Source organism: Lethenteron reissneri, chromosome 39, assembly GCF_015708825.2.
Source record: "Lethenteron reissneri isolate LAM-NWPU_2019-01 chromosome 39, ASM1570882v1, whole genome shotgun sequence".
NCBI classification, from domain to species: Eukaryota; Metazoa; Chordata; class Hyperoartia; order Petromyzontiformes; family Petromyzontidae; genus Lethenteron; species Lethenteron reissneri.
The window spans coordinates 10025573-10053112 of NC_083817.1; the positions used below are offsets into that span (position 1 = coordinate 10025573).

General features: G+C 50.8%; 1 protein-coding gene across 1 annotated transcript in view; it reads left to right on the top strand.

Annotated features, from left to right (window-relative positions):
* The window catches only part of LOC133351945 (ELAV-like protein 2), a 179951-nt gene that overhangs the window by 98561 nt on the left and 53850 nt on the right, over nucleotides 1–27540 (top strand). The window contains 2 exon segments of the mRNA XM_061567567.1: nucleotides 14226–14508; nucleotides 25744–25847. Coding sequence (XP_061423551.1) covers nucleotides 14226–14508; nucleotides 25744–25847 — 387 coding nt within the window.

Below are 27540 nucleotides of genomic sequence, written 5' to 3' on the forward strand. Positions count from 1 at the left end.
AGGCAAACAACGCAATGTAAGTTAACAACAAAGATGAAACAGTCGAGTAATTGCCTAGATTAAGAAAGCGCCAGACTGGATGAAGTTATCAGCATAGACAGTTGCCGGCTTCCTGACTCACCGCAGCCGGGAGAAGTCTCCAACAGCAGTGGACAGCTCAGGGATGTAAATTATCTACTAATTTGCACTGAACGGTGAAAAGAAAAAACGACCTCATACTACGCTTAAGCATCCACATTTATAATCCCAAACATAATTTATAAAATGTATAATTTATATAATGTATATACCCGGACATTGCTCCGTTAGTGACATAAACTGAAAGAGCCAACGCTGGCTTATGAAACTCCGACATCACATTAATATATATATTACACCTAATGAAAAAAAAGTATCACACAGAGCGAGATGCCACTACACCCATGGCTGTCACCCGTAATAAATCAGACGATGAGTTGTAAAACATGACACATAATGACGAAATCATTCTTTCAGATAAGCCGCCGCTACGGCTTGAAATTAACAATGCATATATTCATTAAAGCAGAAAGATAATTAATAAGATAAATCGGAGACGTTCAACAATGTACGCCCGACACAGTGCGACATTTATATTGATCAGCAACAGAATGAAGTAGTAGTAGTAATAAACAACTGCATACATTTGAATTGGAATCTTAATTATTACGGATGTAATCTTAATCGTGAAAAAGTTAACTGACCTCTGCCATGAGAATGTGGAATTTCCACTGCTCGATGAGGGTTACCAGTGGATACATGCACTCGCCAACTCGAATTTCAATAAAGGACACGCGAATAGCATTTTACTTAAACTAAATACAACACATTCAATTTGGCTTCTATGACTCTAATCTCCGGATTATAAGACACACTGCCCAGGGATGTGTCTTATCATCTGATAGGTTTCCGTGTGTGTGTGTGTGTGTGCCTATATTTGTAAACTGACTTGACACTGAGTTTGTGGTTTTGTCTCACTTTCTGGAGCGTTTTTGTAATCTGGATTAGCACGGTTGGCTACGTACGGTGCGAAAGAAGTTCAACATAATGAGTATTGACAACATGACGGCGATTCGCTGGACGGTGGTGGCTATGCACCACGTGTCTGCCTTTAACCCAGCACTGTGCAGGCAGCGGCGAGGGTTGGTGGACCACACACGGATGTCGTGGAACTCCCTTCGTACGGGAGGTTGCCGTACCCTGGCTCGCTAGGAGAAGGCGGCACAGCAACGTTGTATGGGATAGAGTGTTTCCACCTCGCACGTGTTGGTTCTCTCCGCGTGTATAAACAATCATTGAATGTCCGATTCCTCCTTGGGCGCCACGGTGGCGCGATGTTAACTCCCTCGCCTGGTATACAGGACGTTGTGGTGTTCAATCCCGACCCTGACGCCCGCTGTATATTTGGAGTTTTCACGTCTCTCTCTCCCCGTGATCGCGTGGATTTCACTCCTGGTCCTCCGGTTTCTCTATCCACATTTGGAATAAACAGAGTTCAGAGTATTTGGCTGCTATAAATGTCCACGTGATAAGTCGCTTCGTTGAGATATCATTTGTGGGCCAGGTCGCTTCTGAAAGAGAGCTGCATAGCTCAGTGGGCCTTACCTGGCAAAACCAAAATAGTTAAATAGTTAACATATAGAGAGGACCGCAGAACTTGGCCAATCGTTGGCGCCGGCTGACTAGCTGGCTGTCTTCTTCCCGATCTTCTGTGGTCCCTCCTCGCGCCTCTGAGTCGTCCACTCTCTCTCTCTCCCCTCTCTCTCTCTACGAGAGTGAGCGAATAGCGTGCGATTCGCCACAAGTCGATAATTATTTAAACCGAAGCACCACAAAACGCGAGACTCTTCTACACACGCGTGCGCGTGCGTGTCTGCTGTCGGTGGGAAGCGGTAGTGTAGCAGTTAGCGCGCTGCGCTACGAACCCGGTGATCCCCAGTTCAATTCCCGCTCGTGGCCAACACCAGTGACAATTACCTGCACCGGTGCTGGACCTCCCCTAGGTCGACTCAGCCTCAAATGAGTGCCTAGTGCAGTGTGTAAACATCGCCACTGGGGAGACAAAGGCCGCCGGGCGTGGTGTGCTAGCCACCCACTCCCTCGCGTGCCGTGCCGGCCTTCATAGGTGCTCGCGAACAGCACTTGCCCCAACGGCCTGTTGAAGGCTATACGGGGAAATCTTTGTATTTTGCTCTCGCTCACGCACATGCCCCGGTAGTGCGACTTGCCCACGATTACGAGATCGGCGGCGGCGGGAAGGCCGACGAGCGGCGCGGCTTAAACTTCACACTCGCAGCTTCCAGACCGCCGCCAGCAGCAGCAGCAGCACGGCGGCTCGACGCGGCGATGATGTCACAGACGATGATGTCACAGAGGGGGGGACAACAGCCCGCAGTCAAAGGGGGAGGCGGTGGAGGTTGGCTTTTGTCTCCAACTGTTTGTTTCCTCCTTCGACGTTTCCCTCCTCCTCCCCCTCTGTTTTCCTTTCTGCTCCTGGCCGAGGGCAAGGCGACGAATCCCGCCGTCATCACCGCGTGCAGCCACGCGCACACGCACAGCGCCGCTCGGCAAACGAGGCCGAATCGAGGAGGTTTTTACACCGTGAAGAATTCTCGACTTCTCGTTCTCTCTCTCTGTTTCTCTCTACGCCCCTGCCTTGCCCGAGGCCTTGCGGATCACTGGGCCCAGTGGCCTCCCGACCTGGCCACTGTGAACCTGACACAGTCATTGAGAATCTGACACTGACACCGTCAAACCAGGCACCGGCACCACGATGCAGACGCAGCCATCGTGAAGCTTACACGGCGGTGAAGAATCTGACCAGGCCACTGTGAACCAGACACGGCCGCTACGATCCTGACGCAGTCGTTACGAACCTGCCAGTCATGAAGAATCTCACGTGGCCATTACAATGTGTGTGTGTGTGTTGTATGTGCGCCTCGAGCAACGAGACTCAGAGGTGACTCCTTTTGTTTCCGTACGGGCCACCATTGTGGATAAGGCAGTACCCCTCCTGGCAGGCACCGATTATCACGCAACCTGTGCCCTCATCTTCACACTCCCCACACCCCCATTTCACACCAACCAAGAGCACTCTGTTTCGTCGTGATTGTGACGAGCAAATAAGTTCGGTTTTTTTTTTGCACGTGTTCATCTAATGAGACTCACATTCGCATGTTCGTACAATATAATGCTGACCCCACTAACCCGCGCTGCCAAGCCGAAGACACGTTGCTGCGTGACACTTTAGGCAATTATTACCTTCCAAGACTTTTAGGTTCAGCGAAACAAAAAAAAAATTAATAGAATATTTCTCATACAAATTCTCTCGCCTAATTTACTGTATTTCGAAGACATCGTATCTAATAGATTACCCCCCCTCCCCCCCAAAAAAAATATACAAAGCAATACCTGTTCAGCGGTGGTGCTAGTGGTTAGCGCACTGTGCTGCACACCCAGACCCAAGTTCCATTCCCAGCCGTGGCTAGTTATATTATTAGCGGTGAGATGTAGCGCACCTGGTCTGTAGGCCCCCCCACCTACCTATCAAGCAAGACACGCTGACCAGTGTGGTGAAGTATGGTCAAGCAACCCCTCCCATGGCAGACCCACACGAGGAGGCACTCATCCAGCAGTGGACTGACAAAGCGCTCTCTAAATGGCTGCAAGCTCGAACTCAACTCTGTAATAAGTCATTAACACTTTTTGCGACGCACATTATTTTTTTTATTTTCGCGAGCTGACAAAAAAATAATAATCAATATCGACTCGAGTCAATATTTTCGATTCCTCGTGCGAGCGCGTTATTGTTATTTGTCCTGATTGCTATTGACTTCATCGCTGTTATTTATTTTGTCTGCCGACCCAGGCCGTTCTTGCAAATCGAGGCTCCTCCTGGCCTCGCGGGTTCTCGACAGGTTAAACGAAAGAACGCGTAGGAGGAGGCTTTCGCGACCCAATGTTACTCATGATAGAGTTGTTTTTTTTGGTGGGTTAGATCGCGTAAATACATACACGTGTCGTGAAGCCACCGCCACCCGACACAGTCAACTGGTAACGTTTGTCACGCGAACAAAACGTTACCAATTATCATGGGACCTCCATTGCCAGTGTCAAAATATAAGAATAGGTTTTACCCTTTCTGGCAATAAAACAGTTGTTTTTAAATGTTTAAACACCAAACAGACACCTTTTGCAAGGAATCACATCTGCATTAACCACATATACTTGTGGTGAACATGCAAAGAAAAAAACATGCTCCGTTCGCATATGCTTTGTCTTTTGCATATACATGCATATTTTTGGTTTGCATGTTCACCACAAGTATATGTTGTATATGTTGTTAATTCAGACGTGATTCCTTGCAAAAGGTTTATGTTTGGTGTTTTCACATCTAAACACAACTGTTTTATTGCCATAAAGGGTAAAACCTATTTTTATATATATAAAAAAAAGTTTCAATGAGTTACTACTTCAGCACACAGGTGTGTTGGAGAGTAAGCCCACGACATTTACAATCTGAGTTCGACGTTTGTCTGGTGATCACAACCAGCCTCATTCTGGCCATTATTATGAACAAAGAAAAAATACATTTCGACTTCACGTGCCGTATTCCTGCCCAAACATTCGTCAGGTGCTCACCCCCACCATGTGCCCCTTAGCCGTGGACAGCAATTCCACATTCCCAGAGCAGGAGCCAGCATCGCCGCAATTGCAGCATTCTGCTTGGCAAGTGGAGCCCCCGAACAGCAAATACAGATGGTGGTCACCGCACCGCGCGCTTTTAGACGCACCTCTGCGGCCGTCTGGAACGCTCTTCCTTCCGATACGAGGAAGCCCGCTGGAGCTACGGCACTTTTACAATAATCGAGATTGAAAAAAACGCATTTATTTCGAACTGCTTTTTGTGTTTAGCTTGTTGTCCTTTCCTCCTGCGCCGCTGATTGGCACGAGCTGGCTGCGTGCGGTGCGGGGCAAAGTTCAGCTGCACACAAACACAAACACACATGCGTGCGTACAAACACAAACACGTGCGTGCGTACAGCGGTTGCAGCTGCAACAGCCCGTGGGGGCGCAACACGATCCTCAACACGGCCGCCCGTAAGAGCACAACGCTGCCGAGAGGATACAATGCTTATCGTCAAAATTAGTTTTTCTTTTCGACGAGACTTTTAGGGATTGGGCCTCGGACCGAGATTTGGCAACAGCGTGCGCGTTGAGTGACGGGTCGTGCCTGGGGAGGTCGGTGTGGGGGGGGGTGGGGCGGTGAACGCGCGACACGCTCGCCACCGTGGGGAAAGAAGCCCGGTTAGCGCCGGCGTGCGCGCACACGCGGAATGTTTGAAGGCGGCTGGCGGCTGAGTTCCGTCCACTCCGCCTTACCCTGCCACGCTCGCTCGCTCTCTCTGCGAGGGGCGTTTCTCCCTTTGAGCACGCGTCACTTTTAGCTTCGTCGTCGTCATCAGCACCAATGTTAGTGTCCATTACCACGCACCACCGCCATTGTCATTATCGTGTTAATAATGTGATTGTAATGCGAACAGATATTCATTGTCCTGTTCCTTGTCGGATGCGTGACTTTGACGCATTATCACTGTCACCATCAGAATTATTTAACAGAAGTAGAATAATGCCCTGAACCTATCAGTTATGACTTCATTATCAGCAGCAGCGTTGGTTTGACCATATTATTTATTGGATCAATAACTGCATCATATCATATAATCAACAATAAACTATAATCTCCTGAACCTGTTCCTTACAGGGTATATTACATTGTTACTGTTATCACCATCATCACAATTTTCATCAATACCACCACCAAAACCACCACCATAAATCATTGCCAACACCATCATCATCATGATCATTTCCAGAGATGGTTATAGGGTGCATGAATTCGTTATCATTATCATCGATATCATTCATCAAAGCCTCTGCTTACGTGTGACCTTGAAGCAATTTCAAAATCTAGAAGGAGACCCCAATTGCTCGCTGGAGTAAGACATTCTTTATTTCCGACAATTGGCTAAATTGTTGACATTCCTACAAACCGACACAACGTCGGTTGGATGTACAGCCTGGCCCCTGCCATAGGAACATGGAATCTCCACCACCGGCTCAGGGCCCTTTTGAGCAGTGTGCGTAAAACACGTTCAGCGAACGTTGGTAAACAAACATCTGTGGTCGTACCTTGTTCGGATTATATTATCAACGATGAAGTTCACGCGTGTGTGCGTACATGCGTGTGTGTGTCTGTGCTGTGGGGAGCGGTTGTGTAGCGGTTAGCACACTGCACTACGAACCTGGCGTCCCGAGTTCCATTCCTGCTCACGGCCACCACCAGTGACGTTTATCTGAACCGGTCCTGGGCCTCCCCGAGGTCGACTCAGCCTCGAATGAGTACCTGGTCTGGTGTGAAAAACATCGCCACTGGGGAGACAAAGGTGGACGGGCGTGGTGCTGGCCACCCACCCCCTCGTGTGCCACAGTGCCGGCCTTCATAGGTGCCCGCCAACAGCACTTGCCCGTGACAGTCTATTATAAGGCTGCACGGGGATCTTTGTCTACGTGTGTGTCTACGTGTGTGTCTACGTGTGTGTCTACGTGTGTGTGCGCGTGTGCTGTGGCAGTCCATTATCCGGAGTTGGCATATTTTAGGGACGCGCACAAATCACCGGCAGACCGCGGTGTCGCCCTCGTTGTACCCGCCGAGACAAGGGGGCTACCTACGCACGTGCAGAATGTAGCGGGCAGGCGCTGTTAGCGAGCACCTAATTAGGCTGACGACAGCACGGATGGTGCGGGTGGCGGTGTTGGGGTGGGGGGTTAGTGGCGCGCGCCGCCCCAACGCATTTGTCTCCTCGCCCGTCCGCCCGCACCCCGCCGCTCGCTTACTCACCATCGGAGTCCATCTCGGGGCCGGCATCTGGTGAGGACGTAGGCACCAATTACCCAAAGGGCGCGCGCATGGGCAGGCATCGGGCCGAGGATGCTGGGATGTTGTACGGCGGTGGCGATCATTTACCATTGAGAGCCCCACTGCTTCCACACACAGCGAAGGTAAAGCTCCTCTCTCGTAGAGCCTTAACTCACTGTTGGGGCAAGTGCTGTTAGCGAGCACCTATGAAGGCCGGCACGGCACACGAGTGGTGTTGGATGGTAAGCACCGCGCCCGGCCGCCTTTGTCTCCCTAGTGGCGATGTTTACGCAACGTATCAGGGACTCGTTGAGAGGCTGGGTTGACTTAGGGGAGGCTCAGGACCGGTTAATATCCAGTGGGATTCAAACTCGGGTCACCGGGTTCGTTGCTCAGCGTACTAATCCGCTACAACACTAACGCTAGCACACCTATAAACACACAAAGGCAAAGATCCCCCCTATAGCCTTAACAGACGTTTGGGGTAAGTGCTGTTCGCGAGCACCTTTCAAGGCATGCACAGAGACAGAGACGCTCACAGTCGCCGTCCACAGAGCAAAGGGAAGCCGCACGCACAGCACACACCACACACACACACTACACACACACAACACACACAACACACACAACACACACCACACACACAACACACACACAACACACACCACACACACAACACACACACAACACACACACGCGGTCGCCTCTAATTGAAGTCGGGAGTCAAGTACGGCGTGGCCATGAATAAGGCGGTCGCTGAGATGAATTGAAGTGCACACTAAGAGGATATTTCTCGTGGAATTAATGGCTTTGACAAAAGGGGGAAGTCGCACCAACCGGCACAAAGATCACACGGGATGAAGGGGCTATTACTCATGTTTGGGTAAAAAAAAAAATTGGGGGTGGAGGGGGGTTGCACGGTGGGGGGTGAGAATACCACACAGCTGAACCACTCACCTGCCCCCCTTCCAGCTGTGCCAACCGCTGAGGCTCGCTTCCGTCGACAGCCAAGACAAGAAGCCACACAACTCGGTTGACGCTGTAACAAGACGGCGATGAACAGAGATTATTTTCGCGAGAGGAGGAGGAGGCAGATGAGGTGGTGGTGGAGGAGGCAATATTAGGGGACACTTAAAAGCCACAAAATTATTGGGACGAACATTTTCGCTCCGTTATCTTGTGCAACGTCGAAAACACAGGTGAAAGGTGCAGCCTTGCAATGGCCTGATCCAGTCAATGGCGGTGGAAGCGCCTCCACTCGAGCGAACTCCAGACGTGCTCTGCCGACTCTTCCAGACGTTGCCTGGACGTGCCGGAAGCGGTGTGCCTACCCACACTTTACCCCACCACCACTACCACACGCGACCTGCCCCATCGACCGTGGCCAATTCAGTAACGCCGCTGGGTTGATAGAGGCGGTGGCGGTGTGGGGAGAGGTTGGGTGGCAGGACGGGGGGGGGGGGGGAATTCCTGAATCTCGCCCCCATCGTTTCATCTCCTGCGCCGGGGTGTGGGATCGAACCGTCGACCTCTGGATCGCAAGTCCAAACGGCGCTCGTCGTTACGCCGCGGCAGCTAAACGCGCCTTGTGCCGGAATATCGTCCCGAATGCGTCCGATCTCGCCAGGGCTCGGAAGCTCAGCAGGGTCGAGCGTGGACGGCGCTCGGAGGCTGTGGGAAACCGCCGTGCTCCCCCAAACGGGTCGCCGTGGGCGGCTGCGGGGCTGATGCAGTGGGGCTGGACGCCTGTAAAACCAAAAAAAGGAGCTTTATAGCTCATCGGATTCCTCCAGTACAAATAAATATTCTGATTCAGGGCAGCGTAGCGCGGTGCAGCATAACGAACCGTTGTGCCGCGCTCGCACGCGTCCACATCACCTACGCTCCGCCGAGCGTCACCAAGCCTCGCGGTGACCGCCGTGGGGAAGTATGGCCCAGGCGTGATGGAGGCCGCCCGTCCGGCAGTGGAGTAACGAGCAGGAGCTGTCCGTGTGCACGGCTCGGGGGGCTGCGACGGTGAGGGGGGGGGGGGTGTGAGAGTAGCATCCCCCGTGTTAGCTCGGGGCGTAGCGACGATCGTAGCGACGATCGTCCTCACTCAGTCTGCCGCGGGGGCGACGCTCGCACGTCCGCAAATGAACCGAAATCGATTGGCACAAATAAACGGTGACACGTCGCTGATCTCAACAGGGAGCGTAAACCATCATCGCGCAAACTGCGGCCATGCTCGCAGCAGCGGCGACAGCGGCGTTTGGCTCGCCATCGAACAAAGACGGTCAACGCATCGCGCGGCGCTTTCAATGCGCTTCTGCGGCCGTCTGGAACGCTCTTCCTTCCGATATTAGGAAGCCACTGGGAGCTGTGCACTTTCAAATGTTGATTGAAAACTCGTTTCTTTAGAGCAGCTGTTTGTGTTCAGTTTGTTGTCCTTCACCCGCACCTCCGATTAGCAATGTTGGCGACGTACGGGGCAAAAGAAGTTCAACATACGTACGTTCGTCCGTCCGTCCGCGTGTTGACGCATCGCGGTTTTAGTTTAATTTACAAGATGCGTTTATTCAGTAACGTTTTTTTTCTCATTCTTTCTCCGAGCGATTTCACAGTTGTTCTATTCGTGGATCTCTCCCGAGCTTCCCGAATCTGTGTGAAATGAGACGAGACGAGCGTGTAAGGTGATTATCGTTTTTTTCATGGTGGCGGCGGCCGGTAGCCGGATGCCGTCGCCGGCGTCGCTCTGACATCGCTCGCGACGCTCGCGACGGGACGTTGCGGATCGTGAAATTGGATAACGCTGAGAGACGGAGCGAACTCTAATTGCTCCGTCTCTCACCGTGGACGTGCTTCTCAGACGCGTCTGCCTCCCTTTGGCCGGGCGACACGGCGGCGAGACCTAAACTACCTCGCCTTGGATTTATCTCCGGGCCCTCCGATTTCTCCCTCCATATTTAAAATCAACGAGTATTTGGCTGCTATAAATATCCACGTGATAGGCCACTTCGTTGAGCTATCATTTGTGATAGGCAGGTCACTACTGACTGTGAGCTACATAGCTAAATGGGCCTTACCTGGTTATATATATATATATCTTTTTATAGTTTACACTGCCGCTCTACAATTATCACTTCGCGGGTGTTGTTATTGTTTTATTTTCAACACAACACGAGCCCGATGCAGAGCACCGATCACAGAACAACAAGGTGGGGGGGGGGGGTGGTGGCAAAAATTTCGCGAACAAAATCCGAAGAATGACGCCGTGGCCGGGCTTGGGTGAAGAGGGGGTGGGTTGGGCTAACTACCCCACACAGGGGGGGTGGGGGTACCTCTAGCAGAGAAGTGAACGTTTATATGGGGGGGTGGGGGGATGTTGGGTGGGGGGGGAGACAACTAACATGAAAGTGGGATGGGAAAGAGGGGGAGGGTGCGAGGGGGTGGGGGGGGGCATTCCTAATTTCTGTAAACCGCAAGTCGCAACCTTCCCTTGAGCAGTGCCAATGTGCACTCTTCTCGAGCCGCTAAAGTGCACCGTCAAGTCTCAAGTTATTTAATTATCTCATTAAAACAATCGTGCAAATGTTTTACAGCCAGAAAAAAGAAACAATCTCACGTGAACCCCCGGCTGCTCACCGTCTTAGTGGTGCACGTGTTCATTGACGCGTGTGACCGGCTGTGAGTGATGCACATGTTCATTGACGCGTGTGACAGGCTGTGTGTGATGCACGTGTTCAGTGACGCGTGTGACAGGCTGTGTGTGATGCACGTGTTCATTGACGCGTGTGACAGGCTGTGTGTGATGCACGTGTTCAGTGACGCGTGTGACAGGCTGTGTGTGATGCACGTGTTCATTGACGCGTGTGACAGGCTGTGTGTGATGCACGTGTTCATTGACGCGTGTGACAGGCTGTGTGTGATGCACGTGTTCATTGACGCGTGTGACAGGCTGTGTGTGGTGCACGTGTTCATTGACGTGTGTGACAGGCTGTGTGTGATGCACGTGTTAATTGACGTGTGTGACAGGCTGTGTGTGGTGCACGTGTTCATTGACGTGTGTGACAGGCTGTGTGTGGTGCACGTGTTCATTGACGCGTGTGACAGGCTGTGTGTGATGCACGTGTTCATTGACGCGTGTGACAGGCTGTGAGTGATGCACGTGTTCATTGACGTGTGTGACAGGCTGTGTGTGATGCACGTGTTCACTGACGCGTGTGACAGGCTGTGTGTGATGCACGTGTTCATTGACGCGTGTGATAGGCTGTGAGTGGTGCACGTGTTCATTGACGCGTGTAGTGTTATTTGGAAAACTGCGTAAGTCATAGATTTCGAATGTTTGCATACGCGTTATTATGTGTGTGTGTCAATCGGCACCCTGGATACACCCTCGCGAAACGACATGTTCCATCTCAAGGGATTATCCAGGTGAAATATTTATTTTTATATTGAATTCAAAAGTACATTGCATTCCAAAATATCAACTCCTAAAGTACGACATCATTGCAATCGCAAAATTCTATAGGCAGTGCAAACCTATTGGCAGCGAATTGATATTCCATGAGAGTTTAATTAATATTGTCAGAAGGGTAATGCTGCATCAATCTCTTGCCAGTCCTGGTACTGTGGGTACCGGCTGTGATTGCCTGTCGGGCTATTTCTCAGCACCGTGACATAATCGTTCCAGAAATTAAGTCAATAATTTGAATGCCAGCTTAACACGCATTGTAAAACTTCACACCAAAGCCCCGTAGACGTTTTAATCAAATGTTAAAAAAGAAAAATCCATTAGGGAAACTTTCAGCTTCGCGACCTGTGTCGGTTTTAAATGCCATGAACGGTGAATATCTACTAAGTTGTGGATTTTCTTGTTGTTTGTTGAGTAGCGTCTAAATTAATTCCCACTGCACTCCCCTTGGCAAATCTTTACAATGCGGCTGAGCTCCGATTTGTTAGTGGGGCAAGGTGCATGCCCACGGATAAAAGAGAAGTTCACATAATCTTCAACTTTATATTTGATGGTGAACATCGTGGACCAAAAAAAAAGACTCGAGGCATTTGTCAATAACACCGTGGTCTTAAAAAACTAAAAATATATAATATAATAGAAGACGTCTCGGGCAGGTTTTGACAAACCTGCACAACGTTTCGCTGGAGAAATGCGTCCGGCATCGTCACGTGTGAACAAAAGCCGAGCTCTCGCGTCCGGCTGACACTGGCGCTCATTGGCCATGGTGGTGACTGGCAGCATTAGTCACTCCAGGTGGCACCGACTCAGGCGCACTATGCACTCACATAGCCAACCACGTGAGTTGTACGAGTGTCTACGTGGATCTATGTGAGTGTATGGGTCTCGAGTGCAGCCGTTAGCGTGCTGCGCTATGAACCCGGCAAGCCAAGTCCGATTGCCGCTCATGGCCAACTCCAGTGACGAATATGTGAACCGGCCTTAGGCCTCCCCTTGCTTGACTCAGCCTCAAATGAGTACCTAGTTCAATTTGTAAACATCGGCACTCGGGAGAAAAAGGCGGCCCGGGCGCGGTGCTGGCCACCCACGCCCTCGTGTGCTGTGCCGGCCTTCATAGGTGCTCGCTAACAGCACTTGCCCCAACAGTCTGTTAAGGCTATATGGGGGATATTTGTATTTTTATATATTTAACATATTAATGTGAGTGTATGGGTCTCTGTTCAAGTTTGTGGGTTGTGCGTGTATGTATATATAAGTGTAGGGTATCTATGTGAGTCTATGAGTAAGTCTATGGATCTCTCGTCTAACGACAGTAAATGTGACAAGCGATGAGGCACGGTATGGACAGAGGCTCACGGTGAAGTAAAACCAGAGTGGCCGACCCCGCACATGAGCGGAACTTCTGGCTTAGGAGACGAGGGTAGAAAATTGTCATTCGCACGATTTTGCACGTGGCTTTAATAGCTGGCTTCTCAGTGCAAACGATGTTGAAACCCGCCTGTTTAACTCCTCAATACTCCTTATGTGCACGCGCGAGAGTGTCTCCCTGAATGAGTGGTCAATGCTGAGTCCACCGTTGTTGCCTCTACCACCCGGCCACTTGAGGTGCTCATAAAAGCACAAGGCCACGGACGTGTATGGGGCTCAAGTCAAGTCCGTTGAACCTTGAACGCATCCATAAATCTGGGCGGCTGCGTTCCTACTCGAACGCCTTGATGCGATACATTACATTACTATCTCCATCATCGTGCGCCTTTTGGCGTCATCTGGTCGAACACCATATGAGACGAGGCTCCAAAGAAAGCTGTCTCTGGTGTGGACCAATCAGTTTCAAAGACAATGCATAAATTACCAAAGTATTGTTTTTTGTTTGCATTTGACTGCAAGTATTGTGGTTAATGTAAACATGATTCCTTGCAAAAGGTGTCAGTTTTGTTGCCAGAAAAAAGGGGAAACCCCCTATTAGTACATTACTAGTTACTCACCGTGTTGCGCGTGCAACGAACAGTGGCGATGAGCGGCATTGCGATTGAAACTGATACAATGCCCCCCCCCCCCCCCCACCATCGATTGGACGGGCATTGATCTCGGCGAAATGATCTCAATGGGCAATCACTTTGGGAATTGATTTGCATGCAATCAGCGGAGCGGCCGTAATTGCGAGCGATTTCAATAAAAAGTGAATGGCGATCACACGAGACTGATCGATCACAGGGGAAGTGAATGGAAGCTTCGCATTGACAATTGATCACGATGAGCTTTTGCTGCCTCTCTTAGAAATGGACCGGACACCGTAGCACAGCTCACATCCTGTTGGCGCACACGTGCAGGCTCTGCTGTCCTCGGCTACCGCATACCAGGTGGACGCTTTGTGAATGAGAAAGACTTGAAAGCTGTCACCAAAGTCCGCCACCAGTGGTCTCGGAGTGGCATCACGGTGGCATCGCGCGAGGGCGTTGACGCCACACGCGATCGATGGTAGCCGAGACTGAATGGCACGATTGGAAATCATTTGAATCGTAATCGGTTGCTCGCTTTTTTTTTGACGTGAATTATTCGAATCGGTACCATAATCGGTACATCATCACCATAATCGGTACATCATCACCATAATCGGTACAACATCACCATAATTGCGCCGCCACCAAAGGTGGGCCATCACCATCATTTCCCTCTGCGCCAGGGTGCAGGCCGAGCTGGCGCTACGCCGCATCGGCGGCTTCCGCGTCGCTCCCGACAATCAGGCAGCGGAAGGACGTGCATCTCCCCCCCCCCTCTCTCTCTCGCACGCGTGCCTTGGAGGGGGCTTCTAACGTGCCGTGCTTTTCTCACCAGCAGGTACTGGCGGCCATGGAGACCCACCTGGCAAACGGATCGGTGTGCGGCGGTCCGGCGAACGTTGGGCCCAACTCCGGCGGCGGCGGCGGGGGGGGCGGCGGCGCCGGCTGCCCGCTGCTGGGGCCCTCGCTGCAGGCCGCCGGCTCCTCCATGGAGGACAGCAAGACCAACCTCATCGTCAACTACCTGCCGCAGACCATGACCCAGGAGGAGATGAAGAGCCTGTTCGGGAGCATCGGCGAGATCGAGTCGTGCAAGCTGATTCGGGACAAGATCACAGGTGGTTTGTTATTTTCCAGATTTTTACTTTTGCCCTGGAAAGCACGGCCGCGGTTGGCCGTGCTGGAGCGCTGTGCCGGCACCACTGAGCGCTTCGTCCAAGCCAGAAGCGCCACTCTGGCACTGGGGAGCGAGGGGGGGGGGGCGACTGCACAGATTTCTCCCTCCGTGCGCTTCTATCCAGCGCCACTTCTCTAGTCGCCTACCGCTCCCCTTACATACGGAGCCATTGACTTACTCAGAGACCCCTGTAGGCACGCATGCACGTTCTTGATACATGAACAGAAAAGAGCACTGGAGAAATACACAGCGGCCCCTTGACTTGCATCTTGTTTTAAGCCAGAATTCCCACGTGTCGTGTCAAATCAAATCCTCCGCCCTCAGATCTCGTTCCGCCGCGTCCTCCCATCTCACTCTCGGTCTCCCTCTCGTCCTTCTCCCCTGCAGCGGTGGCATTTCCTTGGCGCCTCTAAATTCGACGCCTTCTCGACATGTGCCCAAACAATCCGAGTCTCACTTCCGTTACCTTCTGAAGAATATTCATGTCCTCTATCACGCATAAGCTCACTTGTTTTTGTGACGTAAGAGACAAAATCGGGTTCTTGAGTTGCGAATTTGACGAGTCTCACTCAGCCTTCTCATGAATTGCTGAATTTAAATAAAATATTAGCCAAAATGGTGTTCATCTCCATCAGGGGCACTGAGCCCATTAGTGGGAATTCTACATTCCTTTGGCAGGGCCCGGTATAAACTATACAGTGACGCATGTTGGCTTCCAACAAAGCCACGTGCGGTTTTTTTTTTCATGACCCTGGATGGACGATGAGCTGGGTTGACCCAGGGCAGGGGATTGAACTCAAGTGCCGGGCCCTCGCTCGATCCGCAGCGCCGGGCAGCCCAGCCTCGGCTCAAACGGCGGTCACTCGACGCGTCGGACCTTAATTACGACGCGGAAACGTTAGCCGCCTTCATTAGGATTATCCACGGAAGTGAGCGCTATGAATAGCCTGATTAAAGTAAGCAAATAAATACATATAGATCTGCTTAAGCTGCCCACAAACCGAAAGGTGGTCTTAAAAAATAATAAGCACTTCGAAATTCCAATTTCACCACTTTCCGCCGTTATTCTTGGGGAGGATTGTTCGGTGATTAGCACGCGTCCTGGAGAGCTAACTATACAAATAAATGGGACCCCCAATTTTCCCCACAGCCAATTTATATGGAAATAGGCAGCTGATTGTCGCGCCCACGAGGACACACTCACAAGCGGCTGTGTGTTTATTTTTTTGCCTGCTGCATCCCTCTCCGATCGCCCCCCCCCCCCCAAGCATCCGGGATTTACACGTGGAGAGAGCGTATTTGCGTTCCGCACGCACATGCCACTGGCCTCCGTCGTGCGTCGCGCGTTGCGCAGCCCGACTTTGAAGCGCGTCGCGAGCGTTGCGAGCGTCGCGTTCGCCAGATCGACCCTTGCCCTTTGGTCTCACAAATGGCCGAGGCCCCGTCGGGGTCCCGCTCGTCGTGGCTGGGGCCAGCGTGCTGAGTCGCCGCTTGGGTAACATTGCAATAGTCAATGGGGGAGGTGGGGGGGGGGGGTAATTGTGACGCTACGACTACCGAGGGACAACCCCACTGACCTGTTCTGGGTAACCACTGTCTGAAAAATAAGAAGAGGTTTTACCCTTTCTGGCGATAAAACAGCTAGGTGTTAAGATGTTCAAACACCTTTTGCAAGGAGTTAAGTCCGCATTAACCACACGTACGTGTGGATAAACGTACAGACAAATAATACATGCATTGTCTTTGAAACTGATTTGCCTACACGGGAGACAGCCTTCTTTATGGCCTTGTATCGGCCGTATCAGAGCAGAGAACGCCACGTATCAGAGCATTTAAAGCTCGGGTTGAGCAGCTATATCATGGGTAAAACCTCTTCTAATTCTTCATACTTTGATGGTGGCAAAAAAAGGTCCCACGACATCACCACTGTCACCACTGTGACTCGTCTGTCCTCGAGAGTCGTGCCGCACTGTGGGCCCGAGGCCAAAGAGCTCCCTTAAAGCCGCCACTCGCAGATCACTCGCCCAGTTGGCAATTTGAGTGTTTTGAAGCTCTCGTGACTGCAGGAATCCACACTCTTTGGTTCTTTCGGTAAAGTCACGTCGGTAGAAAATAAAATCAAACAAATCACGACGTTTCGATCGCAACACACGCGGTCGTCATCAGGCAATGTTATGACGACCGCTTGTGTTGCGATCGAAACGTCATGTTTTTTTTAATTTCATTTCTACCCACGTGACTTTACCGAAATAACCAAAGAGTTATTTGAGTGTTGCTTTTGGGAGTGAACACGGGAGTGAGTCAGCAGCCCTGCTTACTTGTATCTAGGCCCTAAGCCAGTGGGTGAAAATTTCACTCTCCTACGGCAGGGCTCATTTGCGGAGAACGGTGGCGTAATTTGTTGAGCGATCGGTGCTTCACTCTGACACATCTTAGCCACCCGTGTAAAATTCCAAATCAGTGGAAAATGTTTAACTGCATCTCACCATCTCAGTCTATGGTATATAATTATGTTTGTGTAGTTTCACCAGCTGGCGGGACTCATATTTCCCATCGACCCCGGGGAGATGGTGATGATAGCAGTGCTGGTGAGGTGGTGATGGTGGTGATTATGACGCTGATGTTGATGATGATGATGATGGGTGGGAAAACAACATTTGAACTCATAATTGCACAACCGGGAGTTATCCGCTCTCCATCGGCGGTGGCCGCTCCACATTCCCCTGGATGGGGGCGAGTTTCACCATGGGATGACCGCTGTAGACTTCCTGTATGAAGTGGCACTCATGTTATGAAACCACGGAGGTATGATGGGCCGCGTTGACCCCTAAACAGGATTTGAAATTTATCAGAATAACACTGCACCTCCTGCCTGGATCATATGTACTCAACACATAAGGGGCAAATATAATATAAGAATTACTAATCTGAGGATGAGCAGTGTGCGTATGCATGTTGAATTTCTTTCACACCGTACGTAGCATAGTAGTTTGTGCACTGCACCTTTGGACCGCGATAAAGCTATTTAAACGATTCCTGGCCAGGGCCACGTGATTCAGATATCACTCGATCAGTAGCGAGTGATATCTGAATCAGTCCTTGGCTCCGTCACTAACCAGTGTAGTGAAGGATGGTCAAACGAAGCCCACGATCAACACGATGAGTGGGTAGTAGGCCTATGCCCAGCAGTGGATTGACAGAGGCCTTTCTGAAATTATGATTCATAACTAATCTGTGCACATTCCATTTACAGACTTTCCTCCATGAGGCTACATTCGCAGGCGTGCACGCTCTCACCCAAAGTACCGCATCGACGACACGCGTGCCGCAGCAACAGACGGGCCAAGGGTAAAAATATATATCCGAAACGTACTCGAACAAAACAAAAAAAACACGCGCCAAGCCGGCTATAAAAGGGCTGCGCAGAAGAAGAAAATAATGAAATAATACAATGAATGTGGGGGAAAGAAAAAAAATCATAAAAGTCAAACGTAAAATGAAGGCGGTGGAGCGTGGGTGTTGGGGCTGGTGCGTGAAGTCTCTTAATTTCATCGTTGAGTGGCGCGGGCAGCAGCAGCGGCAGCGCCAAATGGCTCTCCCACTCCTCGCCTCGCCGAATCACTCCCAACGGGTGGGGGGGTGGGGCGGCAGTGGAGGGGGGGGGGGCTAGGCATAATCACATCAAGCAAAAGTTGAGGTGCCCCAAGTAGCGCAGCAGTTCCCGCCCCCCCCCCCCCCCCCCTGGGTGATTCAACTAAATATCAGCTCGGATTCAGGTCTTACCAAACCAGCCAAAAAAAGAAAATCGAAATTAATGTAAAAGGCTAATTAATCTCTCTCAGTTTAACACCTTAGGCTTTTCGCGACAAATATTATCCGTAATAATTGTAAATACTCTCCGACACACTGGTGTGCTGAACTACGTGACAAACCTTCCAAATTGGCTGTAATCGGGTGGTGGCGGGTTTAACGGCACATTTACATCTACGCGATTTATCCCCAAAACAAACCTCTCACGAATAATCTCTCTGACCTCTATCTCGTCTGCAGCTCTCTGCTCTCCCCTTACCACAGTGTGTCGACATCTCTCATTCCACGGACAGCTCTCTCTCTCTCTCTCTCTCCCGTCTTGTCTGCATCTCTCGTCTCTTAATTTTTGGCTTACAAACAGTCAAACGCGCCGTCCGTTCAGTCGAGCAATGGAACCGATGATCGGTGGAGTCATCGATTGCCTCTTGGCTCGAGCGGTGAGTTGTGCTGGCTGCCTGCAAACGCGGTGGCCAGGAAGAAATCACTTCCCTGCGACCGCGCGGAGGTGTGGCGGCAGCAGTGGTAGCGGCAGTGGTCGTGAGAACTCACGACTCACAGTTGGAAAGTCCCAAGATCGATTCCATATCAGGGTGTTGGCTCAAACCAATCATCCATCCAGGGATGAATAAATAAGCACAAGTACTTATTTACAAGTTCTTTTGAGATCTCAACTGATGGGCTTTTGTTTGAATGGAGATACCGGTCACTGCCATGGGCATTTCCATCTTTAGCTTGCGGTAAAAAACACAAGGGGTGCGTATCGCCCTGCGCACTGCACTTTGTTTGATGACGATGTCTCCCGAACGGATAAAAGCCAACACGTCCTGGCGGATGGTGCCCGCGGTGGCCAGAAATGAAGCGAGAACAAGAACGAGAACGGAGCGATCGGAGGTGCAGCACAGAGTGGTGGAATCTGGCGTCGGGGATTGTAAATCAGGTAACGAACAGTACGGGCGTTATCAGTTGCACGCGCTCGCGTGTGCGTGCGTGTCTGCGCACGGTAGTGTATCAGTAGCGCAATGGTTAGCGCGCGCTGCGCTATCAACCTCCGCAACCCGAGTTCGATTCTAGCTCACGGCCAACACCGGTGACGATTATCTGAAACCGGGTCCTGGAGCCTCCCTTAGGTCGACTCAGCCTCAAATGTGCGAGGAGTTGTAAACATCTCCATGGGGGGAGACAAAGGCGGTCCGGCGTGGCGCTGCCACCTACCCCCTTCGTGTGCCGATACCGGCCTTCGTAGGTGCTACTCGCTCACAGCACTTGCCCCAAAAGTCCGTTCAGGCTATACGGGGGATCTTTGTCTGGTGTGTGCGTGGGCACGTGACAAAGGCTTGGCGGACGGAATAATAATAATAAAATAGATGGTGATGGCCAACTGCAAGAAGTAGTAAAAAAAAGTAATTTCTTAAAGGCAGTGAAGCTTGTCACGTTTTATTACTTCTCTGCCAACAGCTTAGTCAGATGGTCTTGCTTGGCAGGCCTTGGCGGGCAGGGGAATAAGGAGGGAGGGATTATTTTATTATATTTGGGCCCTCAACGGACGTGAGACGCGGCCGCAGCTCCAACCGCCCCCCCTCCCACCTCACCGTTGGATCAGAAACTCGAGAAGAGCTGTCGGGGAAAAAAAAAATAACCCGGCGCTGAGAGTCGCGCGGACGGTGTCAGGGAACTCTGCCGCGTACATGCCGCCCGAACAATGCCGCGGTGATCGCCCCTGGCGCCACGTGTCCGCGAGCTCGGTCGCAGGCCCCCCAACAAAACGTCGAGCGGCCTGCCACAAGAACGGCCGGGGGGGTTGGGGGTGGCGGCTGTCGACGTCACCAAAGACTGTTGAGTTTGCACGTTTGGATTGCAGAACTTGTGAAAGAGAGGATGGTGGCAGCAGGGAATTTCCAAAAGAGAGCGGTGCTAGGGAAGAAGCGACCTGCTGCGTGCGGTGGTTAAACGCAGCGCGGATTGCAGGGTGCAGGTGGGGGCAGTACAGCAAGTAGGCTGCCGCGTTATATCCATGCGTATATATTTCGTCACGAGGAGTTCCCGCCTCTGGAATGTCGGGTTTCTTGCGTTGTTCTGGTTTCACCCCACACTAAGCCGTGCTTAATTGAGCAGCGGACACACTTTGACTTGAATGATGAGTCCAGAACCAGAAACCGTAGGTCGACGGCCCAAGCGCGTTCACGCTAAAAACGAACGTCGTGGTGACGGCAGAGATCCGTGGTTCGAGCCTGAGGGCCGACCTGGTTCGCACCGCGAGCGCATTACCCGTTAAATACCACGCTCCGTCCGCTTCATACTGGACCCTGAAGATCCCGTGACGTCATTCTGCACCGTCATTGTCCAAATTGACTAGATTTGATCATACAAAAAAAAAATCTGATTTCTCAATTGGGATTACACAGCAGCAGCAACATCGCCCCCCCCCCCACCCCTGCCCTAGAAGCAACTTCGATTCCCAGAGGCGATAGCCAGCACAAGCCTCAGACCAGACATCGTCCTTTGGTGTAGAGGAACCAAGCAGGTGGTCCTCATCGAGCTCACAGTGCCCTGGGAGGAGAGGATGGAGGAGGCGCATGAGCGGAAGCTCAGGAAATGCGAGTCCCCCATCCTTGGGAGCCAGCAGACCGGATGGAGAGACTGGAATCTCCCAGTTGAGGTCGGCTGCGGCGGGAGCTTCTCGGGACAATCACTCCGGAGAGCTCTGGGGCTGCTCGGCATCGAAGGGGTGGCAAGGACGGAGGTGGTTGGCTGACGTCAGCAAGCGGGCAGAAGCGACATCCCGTTGGATCTGGCTGAAGAGGAACGTGCGGTGGCAGAGCCAAACAGGCGGCAGGGAGGTCAGAGGTGCGTCGAGTGGCGGATCGAGGGGGTAGTTCCCACTTGAGAACCCGGCGAAGTCTCCACTCAGCGCGGTCCGAGTTAGGGGGAGTAGTGCCTTGAATGAGGAAGAAGGGGAGCGATTGAAGTGCCAATCCGGCCGACAGAAGCCGCAGGGTTGTGAGTACCTGTCAGGTGAGCCGGCAGCGATGATCCCCATCGCATTTCGAATATGGTGTTGCATGCTGCGGCTCTACAATTATTCTTGACCATCGGCCACCGCCTTGTGCGTAGCGACTTGCCCTGCCCGTACGTGGCGGGTGTTGTTCTTTTTAATTTCAACACGAGCCTGGCGCAGAGCACCGATCACAGAAACAATAGCTCAGTGGGCCTTACCTGGTAAAGGATACGGCCGTCCTCGTTATTGTTGCTGTGCAGAGAAACGCAGCGGATGAATAGAAGTGGTGGCATTGTGCAATACGAGGTCGGTGCGTAAAGGATCTCGCTAGGCCGCCCGTCTGTGACGTGGTGTAACCTGCCGCACTGTTCGCTTTAATCTGCGACGTCCGTTGGCTATGAAAAAAAAAGTTATTCTTTGCACAAGTTATTTCACAAAAAAATATAAAATGGAGATGATTCTCCTCTGCTGCCCCCTTGGTCTGGAGCTCCTATTTCCCCCAACCATCCATGCTCATGACTCCCTGCCCCAGTGCTTCCTTCCCTCTGACTGTGCCTGTCCGCCTCTCTCTCCCTCTCCATTAAATAAACATGCCCACTGCTTCTGTACAGCGTCTTAATACATAATAATATATCTTACACCCTAAACCACAACAAAACGTCTCAGAGTGCAGACGTTTTTATTTTATTTTTTGCCTAGGGGGATGCCCTAATGGCAGCCCGTCCCTGTGATTGTCAAGAGCTTGCTTCGGTTTGCTAATCCACGTTTGGAGATCCAGTTATGATCCGATGCCACAAAATTTGCACGTATTCTTTCTACTCAATCCCACTATTGGGCAGCGCTTATCTCCCTGCTCTGAGCCCGGTGACGAATGTCCCACATTCCTCTGGCATGCTCCAGTCTGTACGTAGAACAGGGCGCCGTGGTGGCGAGATGTTAACTACCTCGCCTGGTATACAGGTGCTCGTGGGTTCGATCCCAACCACTGAAGCCTGCTGCTGTATATTTGCAGTTTGCATGTTCTCCCCATGGTCGCGTGGATTTCTCTGCAGGTCGTCCAGTTTTATCATCCACGTGATGATAAGCCACTTCGTTGAGCTATCTTTTGTGATAGCCAAGCTGGCTTCTGAAGCGGCTCAGTGGGCCTTACCTGATTTAATAAAAAAAAATTGTTGAACGGAGACCGTCAAATTTCTTCCGTAAGTTGCACCAATTGCATTAACCCAGGATGAGTAATGTGGCTGAGTTTACCCTCGCCCCGGAGAACTGGCTTTAGCACTTGGAACTTTTCAGATTGTGAGTCAAAGCGCCGTAGCCATTTGCGGCCAAGCGAGTAAGGCAGGCGAAGTGTTTACTTGACTTAAGCGGCGATCGCCACTGAACCCCAATTTGCACTGAGTGGAGCAGAGTTTGATCCTCCAGATTAAGCCAACCCAGAACTCTTTATTTTTGTTGCAAAGGTGTCTTTAGCCCATAATACAACTGCTAATGTAATTCACCGCCGCTTTATTTAGCCAGATGGAAGCCCGCCGAGATTCATTATTCTCTTTTGCAAAGGAACACCTGGGTAACCGTGGCAACAGCGTGGTAATTTATTTATTTATTGCAAGTTTGTTGAGAGAAATTTCAACATTTGCATGCTGGGGTTTTATTGTGCCTGTAATATATGGAATAAATATTCCCCACATGCCAGATTTGTACGAATTTAAGTAAACACATGTCCGCAGAATATCCTGTACTTTTGTGGCTTTATTTATAATTTCATTTTCCACTGAGGTCTCCCTATCTATCTTCCTTCCTGCCTACCCATCCACTTATCTACCTACTTTTTAACCTATCAGTTAACCAGCCTACCCATGACTGACATCATCATCAGCCTTGATCAATCCTCTGCTGGATGAAGGCCTTCTTGGCACGCCACCACCTCTCGCGCGATCCTGTGATGTAACGATCCATCCAGCACTTGCGCATGGGATGATTCCATCTCCTCGGTATACGTTCACCTCAGACATCTTCCGTTCCTCGGCCGCCACTCCGTTATCGATTCTCGACAATCGACCACCGTCGTCCGTTCTCTAGCCGTGACGCGTCGTCCTGCCCAAGCCCTGCTCACTCTTCTCAACATTGTGAAAGATGTCATTGCCACGCGTGTGTTCTCAAATCGGCGCGTTCCTCATCCCTTCTCAGCTTCGCAGTGTAAGTCCAAGCGTGCGTCTCTCTCCACGCTTCTTCATGCAATCAAACGTAGCACGTGTGCCAGCCCAATTGCACGTTGGTTCACCTGGGTAGAATCTCCCTCTGTAACTGACTTGTCCACCTTTGGTTGTCCACCCCGCCGCACCTCCGCTGAGCACGATTGGCTACGTACGGTGCGAAATAAGTCCAACATGCATACATTCCTTCCTATTCACTAGTCGACCAAGCAACAAAACCTACCTCGTATCTCTATCGAATATATGTGTGTATCCACCTACCTACTTGCCTACCTAGCTAGCGACCTCACTCCCTGGCTACCTGCACAAGTATCTGAACTCGTTATTATTATTCCGCGCCCTCCTCCCCCACGTCATTGAAATGTGGCGTCAACGTTGCGCGCCCTCCCACCAACCACCTCCTTCGCAGATTCAGGAGGCAAAATAAGACTTGGATTTTGGTGAACCCCCTCTCCCGTCCCCTCTCCCTCCCTCCCTCCCTCCCCCACCACGTGGCCACACACACGCCCAGGGGCCCTGGGCCGACTCTGAACGCCCCCCCCCCCAAAGTTCAGAGGTCACATTTTTTTGTTTTGTGAATGGCGAACGGGTGGGGTCGATACGATTCAGCGTGTACGTGCTCTGACATCTGAATGCGCCTGCATCTCAAGGACATGCATGAGAGTTATTAAATGCGAGTGTAATGGCAGCAAGAGGTTACGAGTCAATTTTGCACGTTGTTAAATCGTAACGTGTAGCTATATATAGACTTATGCTGCATTCATGTACAATTGATTCTGAATTTCAATGTACAAAGGAGGCTCGTTCATCCCGGGAACTCATCCGGCGACTTGTTTTTCGTTTATTGTGGCAATTATTTATATATTTAAATTCATGTGTTTTTTTAAATGAATCTTTACTCGGGCAAATTCTAACAACATCATACAGTCAGGTCTCAGAGCATGTGGCAGGGCTTAGGTTTCGCGTACCCCAAGCGCGGATATGCCTAAGTTGGGGTTCGCCTATACGAGTGTGATACATAACATTTAAGAGCGGATATAAAATGTATCTAAATGTACATATTTATTAAAGTGCAGCACTGGACAGTAAATGATTCACTAATCATCGGCAGCATCCAGATCAGGTAGAAGACTATATTATTAACACAACATTATTATTCATATTATATTATTAATATTATATTATTATTACTATAATATTATTATATTCTTAGTTCTTTCGGTAAAGTCACGTAGAAGGGAAACAATAAAATAATGAAAATATAAAGCAATAAAATTCTCACTATATTATTATTAAATAACATATTAGTGTTATCAATATATAGTATTAACACTATATTATTATTAAATAACATATTAGTGTTATCAAAATATAGTATTAACACTATATTATTATTAAATAACATATTAGTGTTATCAATATATAGTATTAACACTATATTATTATTAAATAACATATTAGTGTTAACAATATATAATATTAACACTATATTAGAACACTATCTTTTTTGGACTAATTTCTTGCACTGGGCAATAGTTACGTGCCGTCAAATCCACGGTCACGTGATGGTGGCGGGGGGGGGGGCGGATTTGACTGCTTGCTTCTCGCCCCGTGTGTGTAGCGAACGTCCGAGTCACAACGTGTAGAATGCATCGGGGTCTCTCGTGTATGAGCCGGTCCGCGTACTCTGAGACCTCCCTCTAATGAATAATTATAAGTTGTACTTTGCCTACTTCAGGAAGACAGTCGCATCTGCATTCATTTGTTGGTCAATCGTTTGGACTGATGTCCAGACTTTACTGTTGGTGCCCAACGTAACTCTATAAGGGTCAGATAAACCAGCGACCAATATTCGGGCACGTAAATACATTTCTGATTCGGTCAGAAATTGATTTCAATCGCAGCTGTGCGCCCTTCGCCACCCAACGCAGCCAAACCAGTCAAGTGTTCACGTGGTGGGCAGTCGTGTCTCGGTTTGATTTTGCTTTGCAGAAAACCGTCCGGTGTGTGTGTGTGTTGAAGACAGAGCAGAATGTTGACACCGTTGTCAATATTCTGATGTGGGACTGTCTGCTGGGCGGGGTGGCTATGCGTGGAGCTGCTAATTCCCCCACCACCTTTCTCCCACCTCCACCCACCCTTCCTCTCTCCCCCTCAGGTCAGAGCCTGGGCTACGGCTTCGTGAACTACGTGGACCCCAAGGACGCGGAGAAGGCCATCAACACCCTCAACGGCCTCCGCCTGCAGACCAAGACCATCAAGGTGAGGGTGGCCGGGCCAGCCGGGGCACGCGCACGCACGGGCACCCGCGGGCGTGCGTCACTCACGGCACGGCGGCAGTAGATTGCGATGCGGTTGCACGCCGCGATGTATTTGTGTCATCATCCCCCCGATGGTGAATGCGTACACGGAGATTGACGACTTCACCACCCCAGCGTCTCTGACGTCATCGCTCCGCTCGCCCACCACCTCGCCCGCGTGGCGTGACGTCATCGCCCCTCTCCTCACAACCCCAATGTAGTGGGATGTCAACCCTTCACCCAACACCTCCCCAGCGTCTCTGACGTCATCGCTCCCATCGCGTGACGTCACAACCCCGATCTGGCGTAATGTCAATACTCCACCAATCAAACCTCCCCAGCGACTCTGACGTTATCAGCCCCCCCCCCCCCCCCTGAGCCCAATCTCGTGTGACGTCTTGCCGCTGCGTTACAGACAGAGACACGCGCACTCGCGCGTTAGATACGGACCAGTCCCAGCCGTCGGCACGGGTGTGTGCGTTATGTATCCAGCCACGAGCTCACGAAGGAGGCCTTGTCGTGCCTTCTGGGTCATTGCTTGCACCTGAATGCACTTGACGCGGATGACAAAGCGAGGGTTGGCGGATCACACGCAGATGCTACGAAAATCATTTGCGGATTGATGGTCATCCGTCCATGCGTGGGTCCTCCCCCATGTAAACTCTCATCAAGCGGCTGATAACACCTTGATATAGCGAGGGCGCCAGAGCTTGGGCAATAGTTGGTAGCGCCAGCTCACTTGCTGCCTTCCAGCTCGTCTTTGGATCCCCACATACCGAGAGATGCAACTCGCATCAACGACTGCGCGATATAAAAACTAACAATGCTATTCTAATTGTTATAAATATAATTAATATCACACGCAACACGATAAACAAATGAAGCACACAAAGACACGTATGGTACGCACCTATAAACATGTGCGCATGTACAGCCCCCTTGACAATCCACTCCTGGATAAGGGTCTCCCCATGCCGTTCATGTCGTGGGGGTTATTTGGCTATACTTCACCACTCTGGTCAGCGCGGGGTTGGCAAAAAATTGAGAGCACAAAACTAGAGTAGAGCTGGTTTTGATTGCCTGCCAACAACGTAGCATGAATACATATGCACAGTTAACGCAACAAACACATGCATAATATAAGACACGCGCATGAATAGACAAAGATTTTCCATAGACCTCGAGGATAAGTGCTGCTAGCGAGCATCTATAATGCCCAGCATTACACACCAGGGGGTGGTGGGCACACAACAATGCCCATCCGCTTGCTTCCCAAATGATAATGTTCTTGCATTACACCAAGTGCTCATTTGAGGCTGAGGTGACCTAGCAGAGGTCCAGGACCGGTTGAAATACTGGATGCAAATGTATGCATTTCAGGGGCAGGAATTATACCTGGAATTATCAGAATCATAACGCAGCAAAAACAACAAAGATCCCCTATGAAGCCTTAAAAGACTTTTGGGGCAAATTCTGTTAGCAAGCACCTTTGAAGGTCGGCACGGCACACGATGGGGTGGGTGGCCAGCACAACGGCTTTGTCTCCCAAGTTGCGATGTTTACGCACCGCACCGGGTACTCAATTGAGGCTGAGTCGACCTAGGGGAGGCCCAGGGCCGCTTCAGATAAGTGTCGCTGGTGTTGACTGTGTGCGG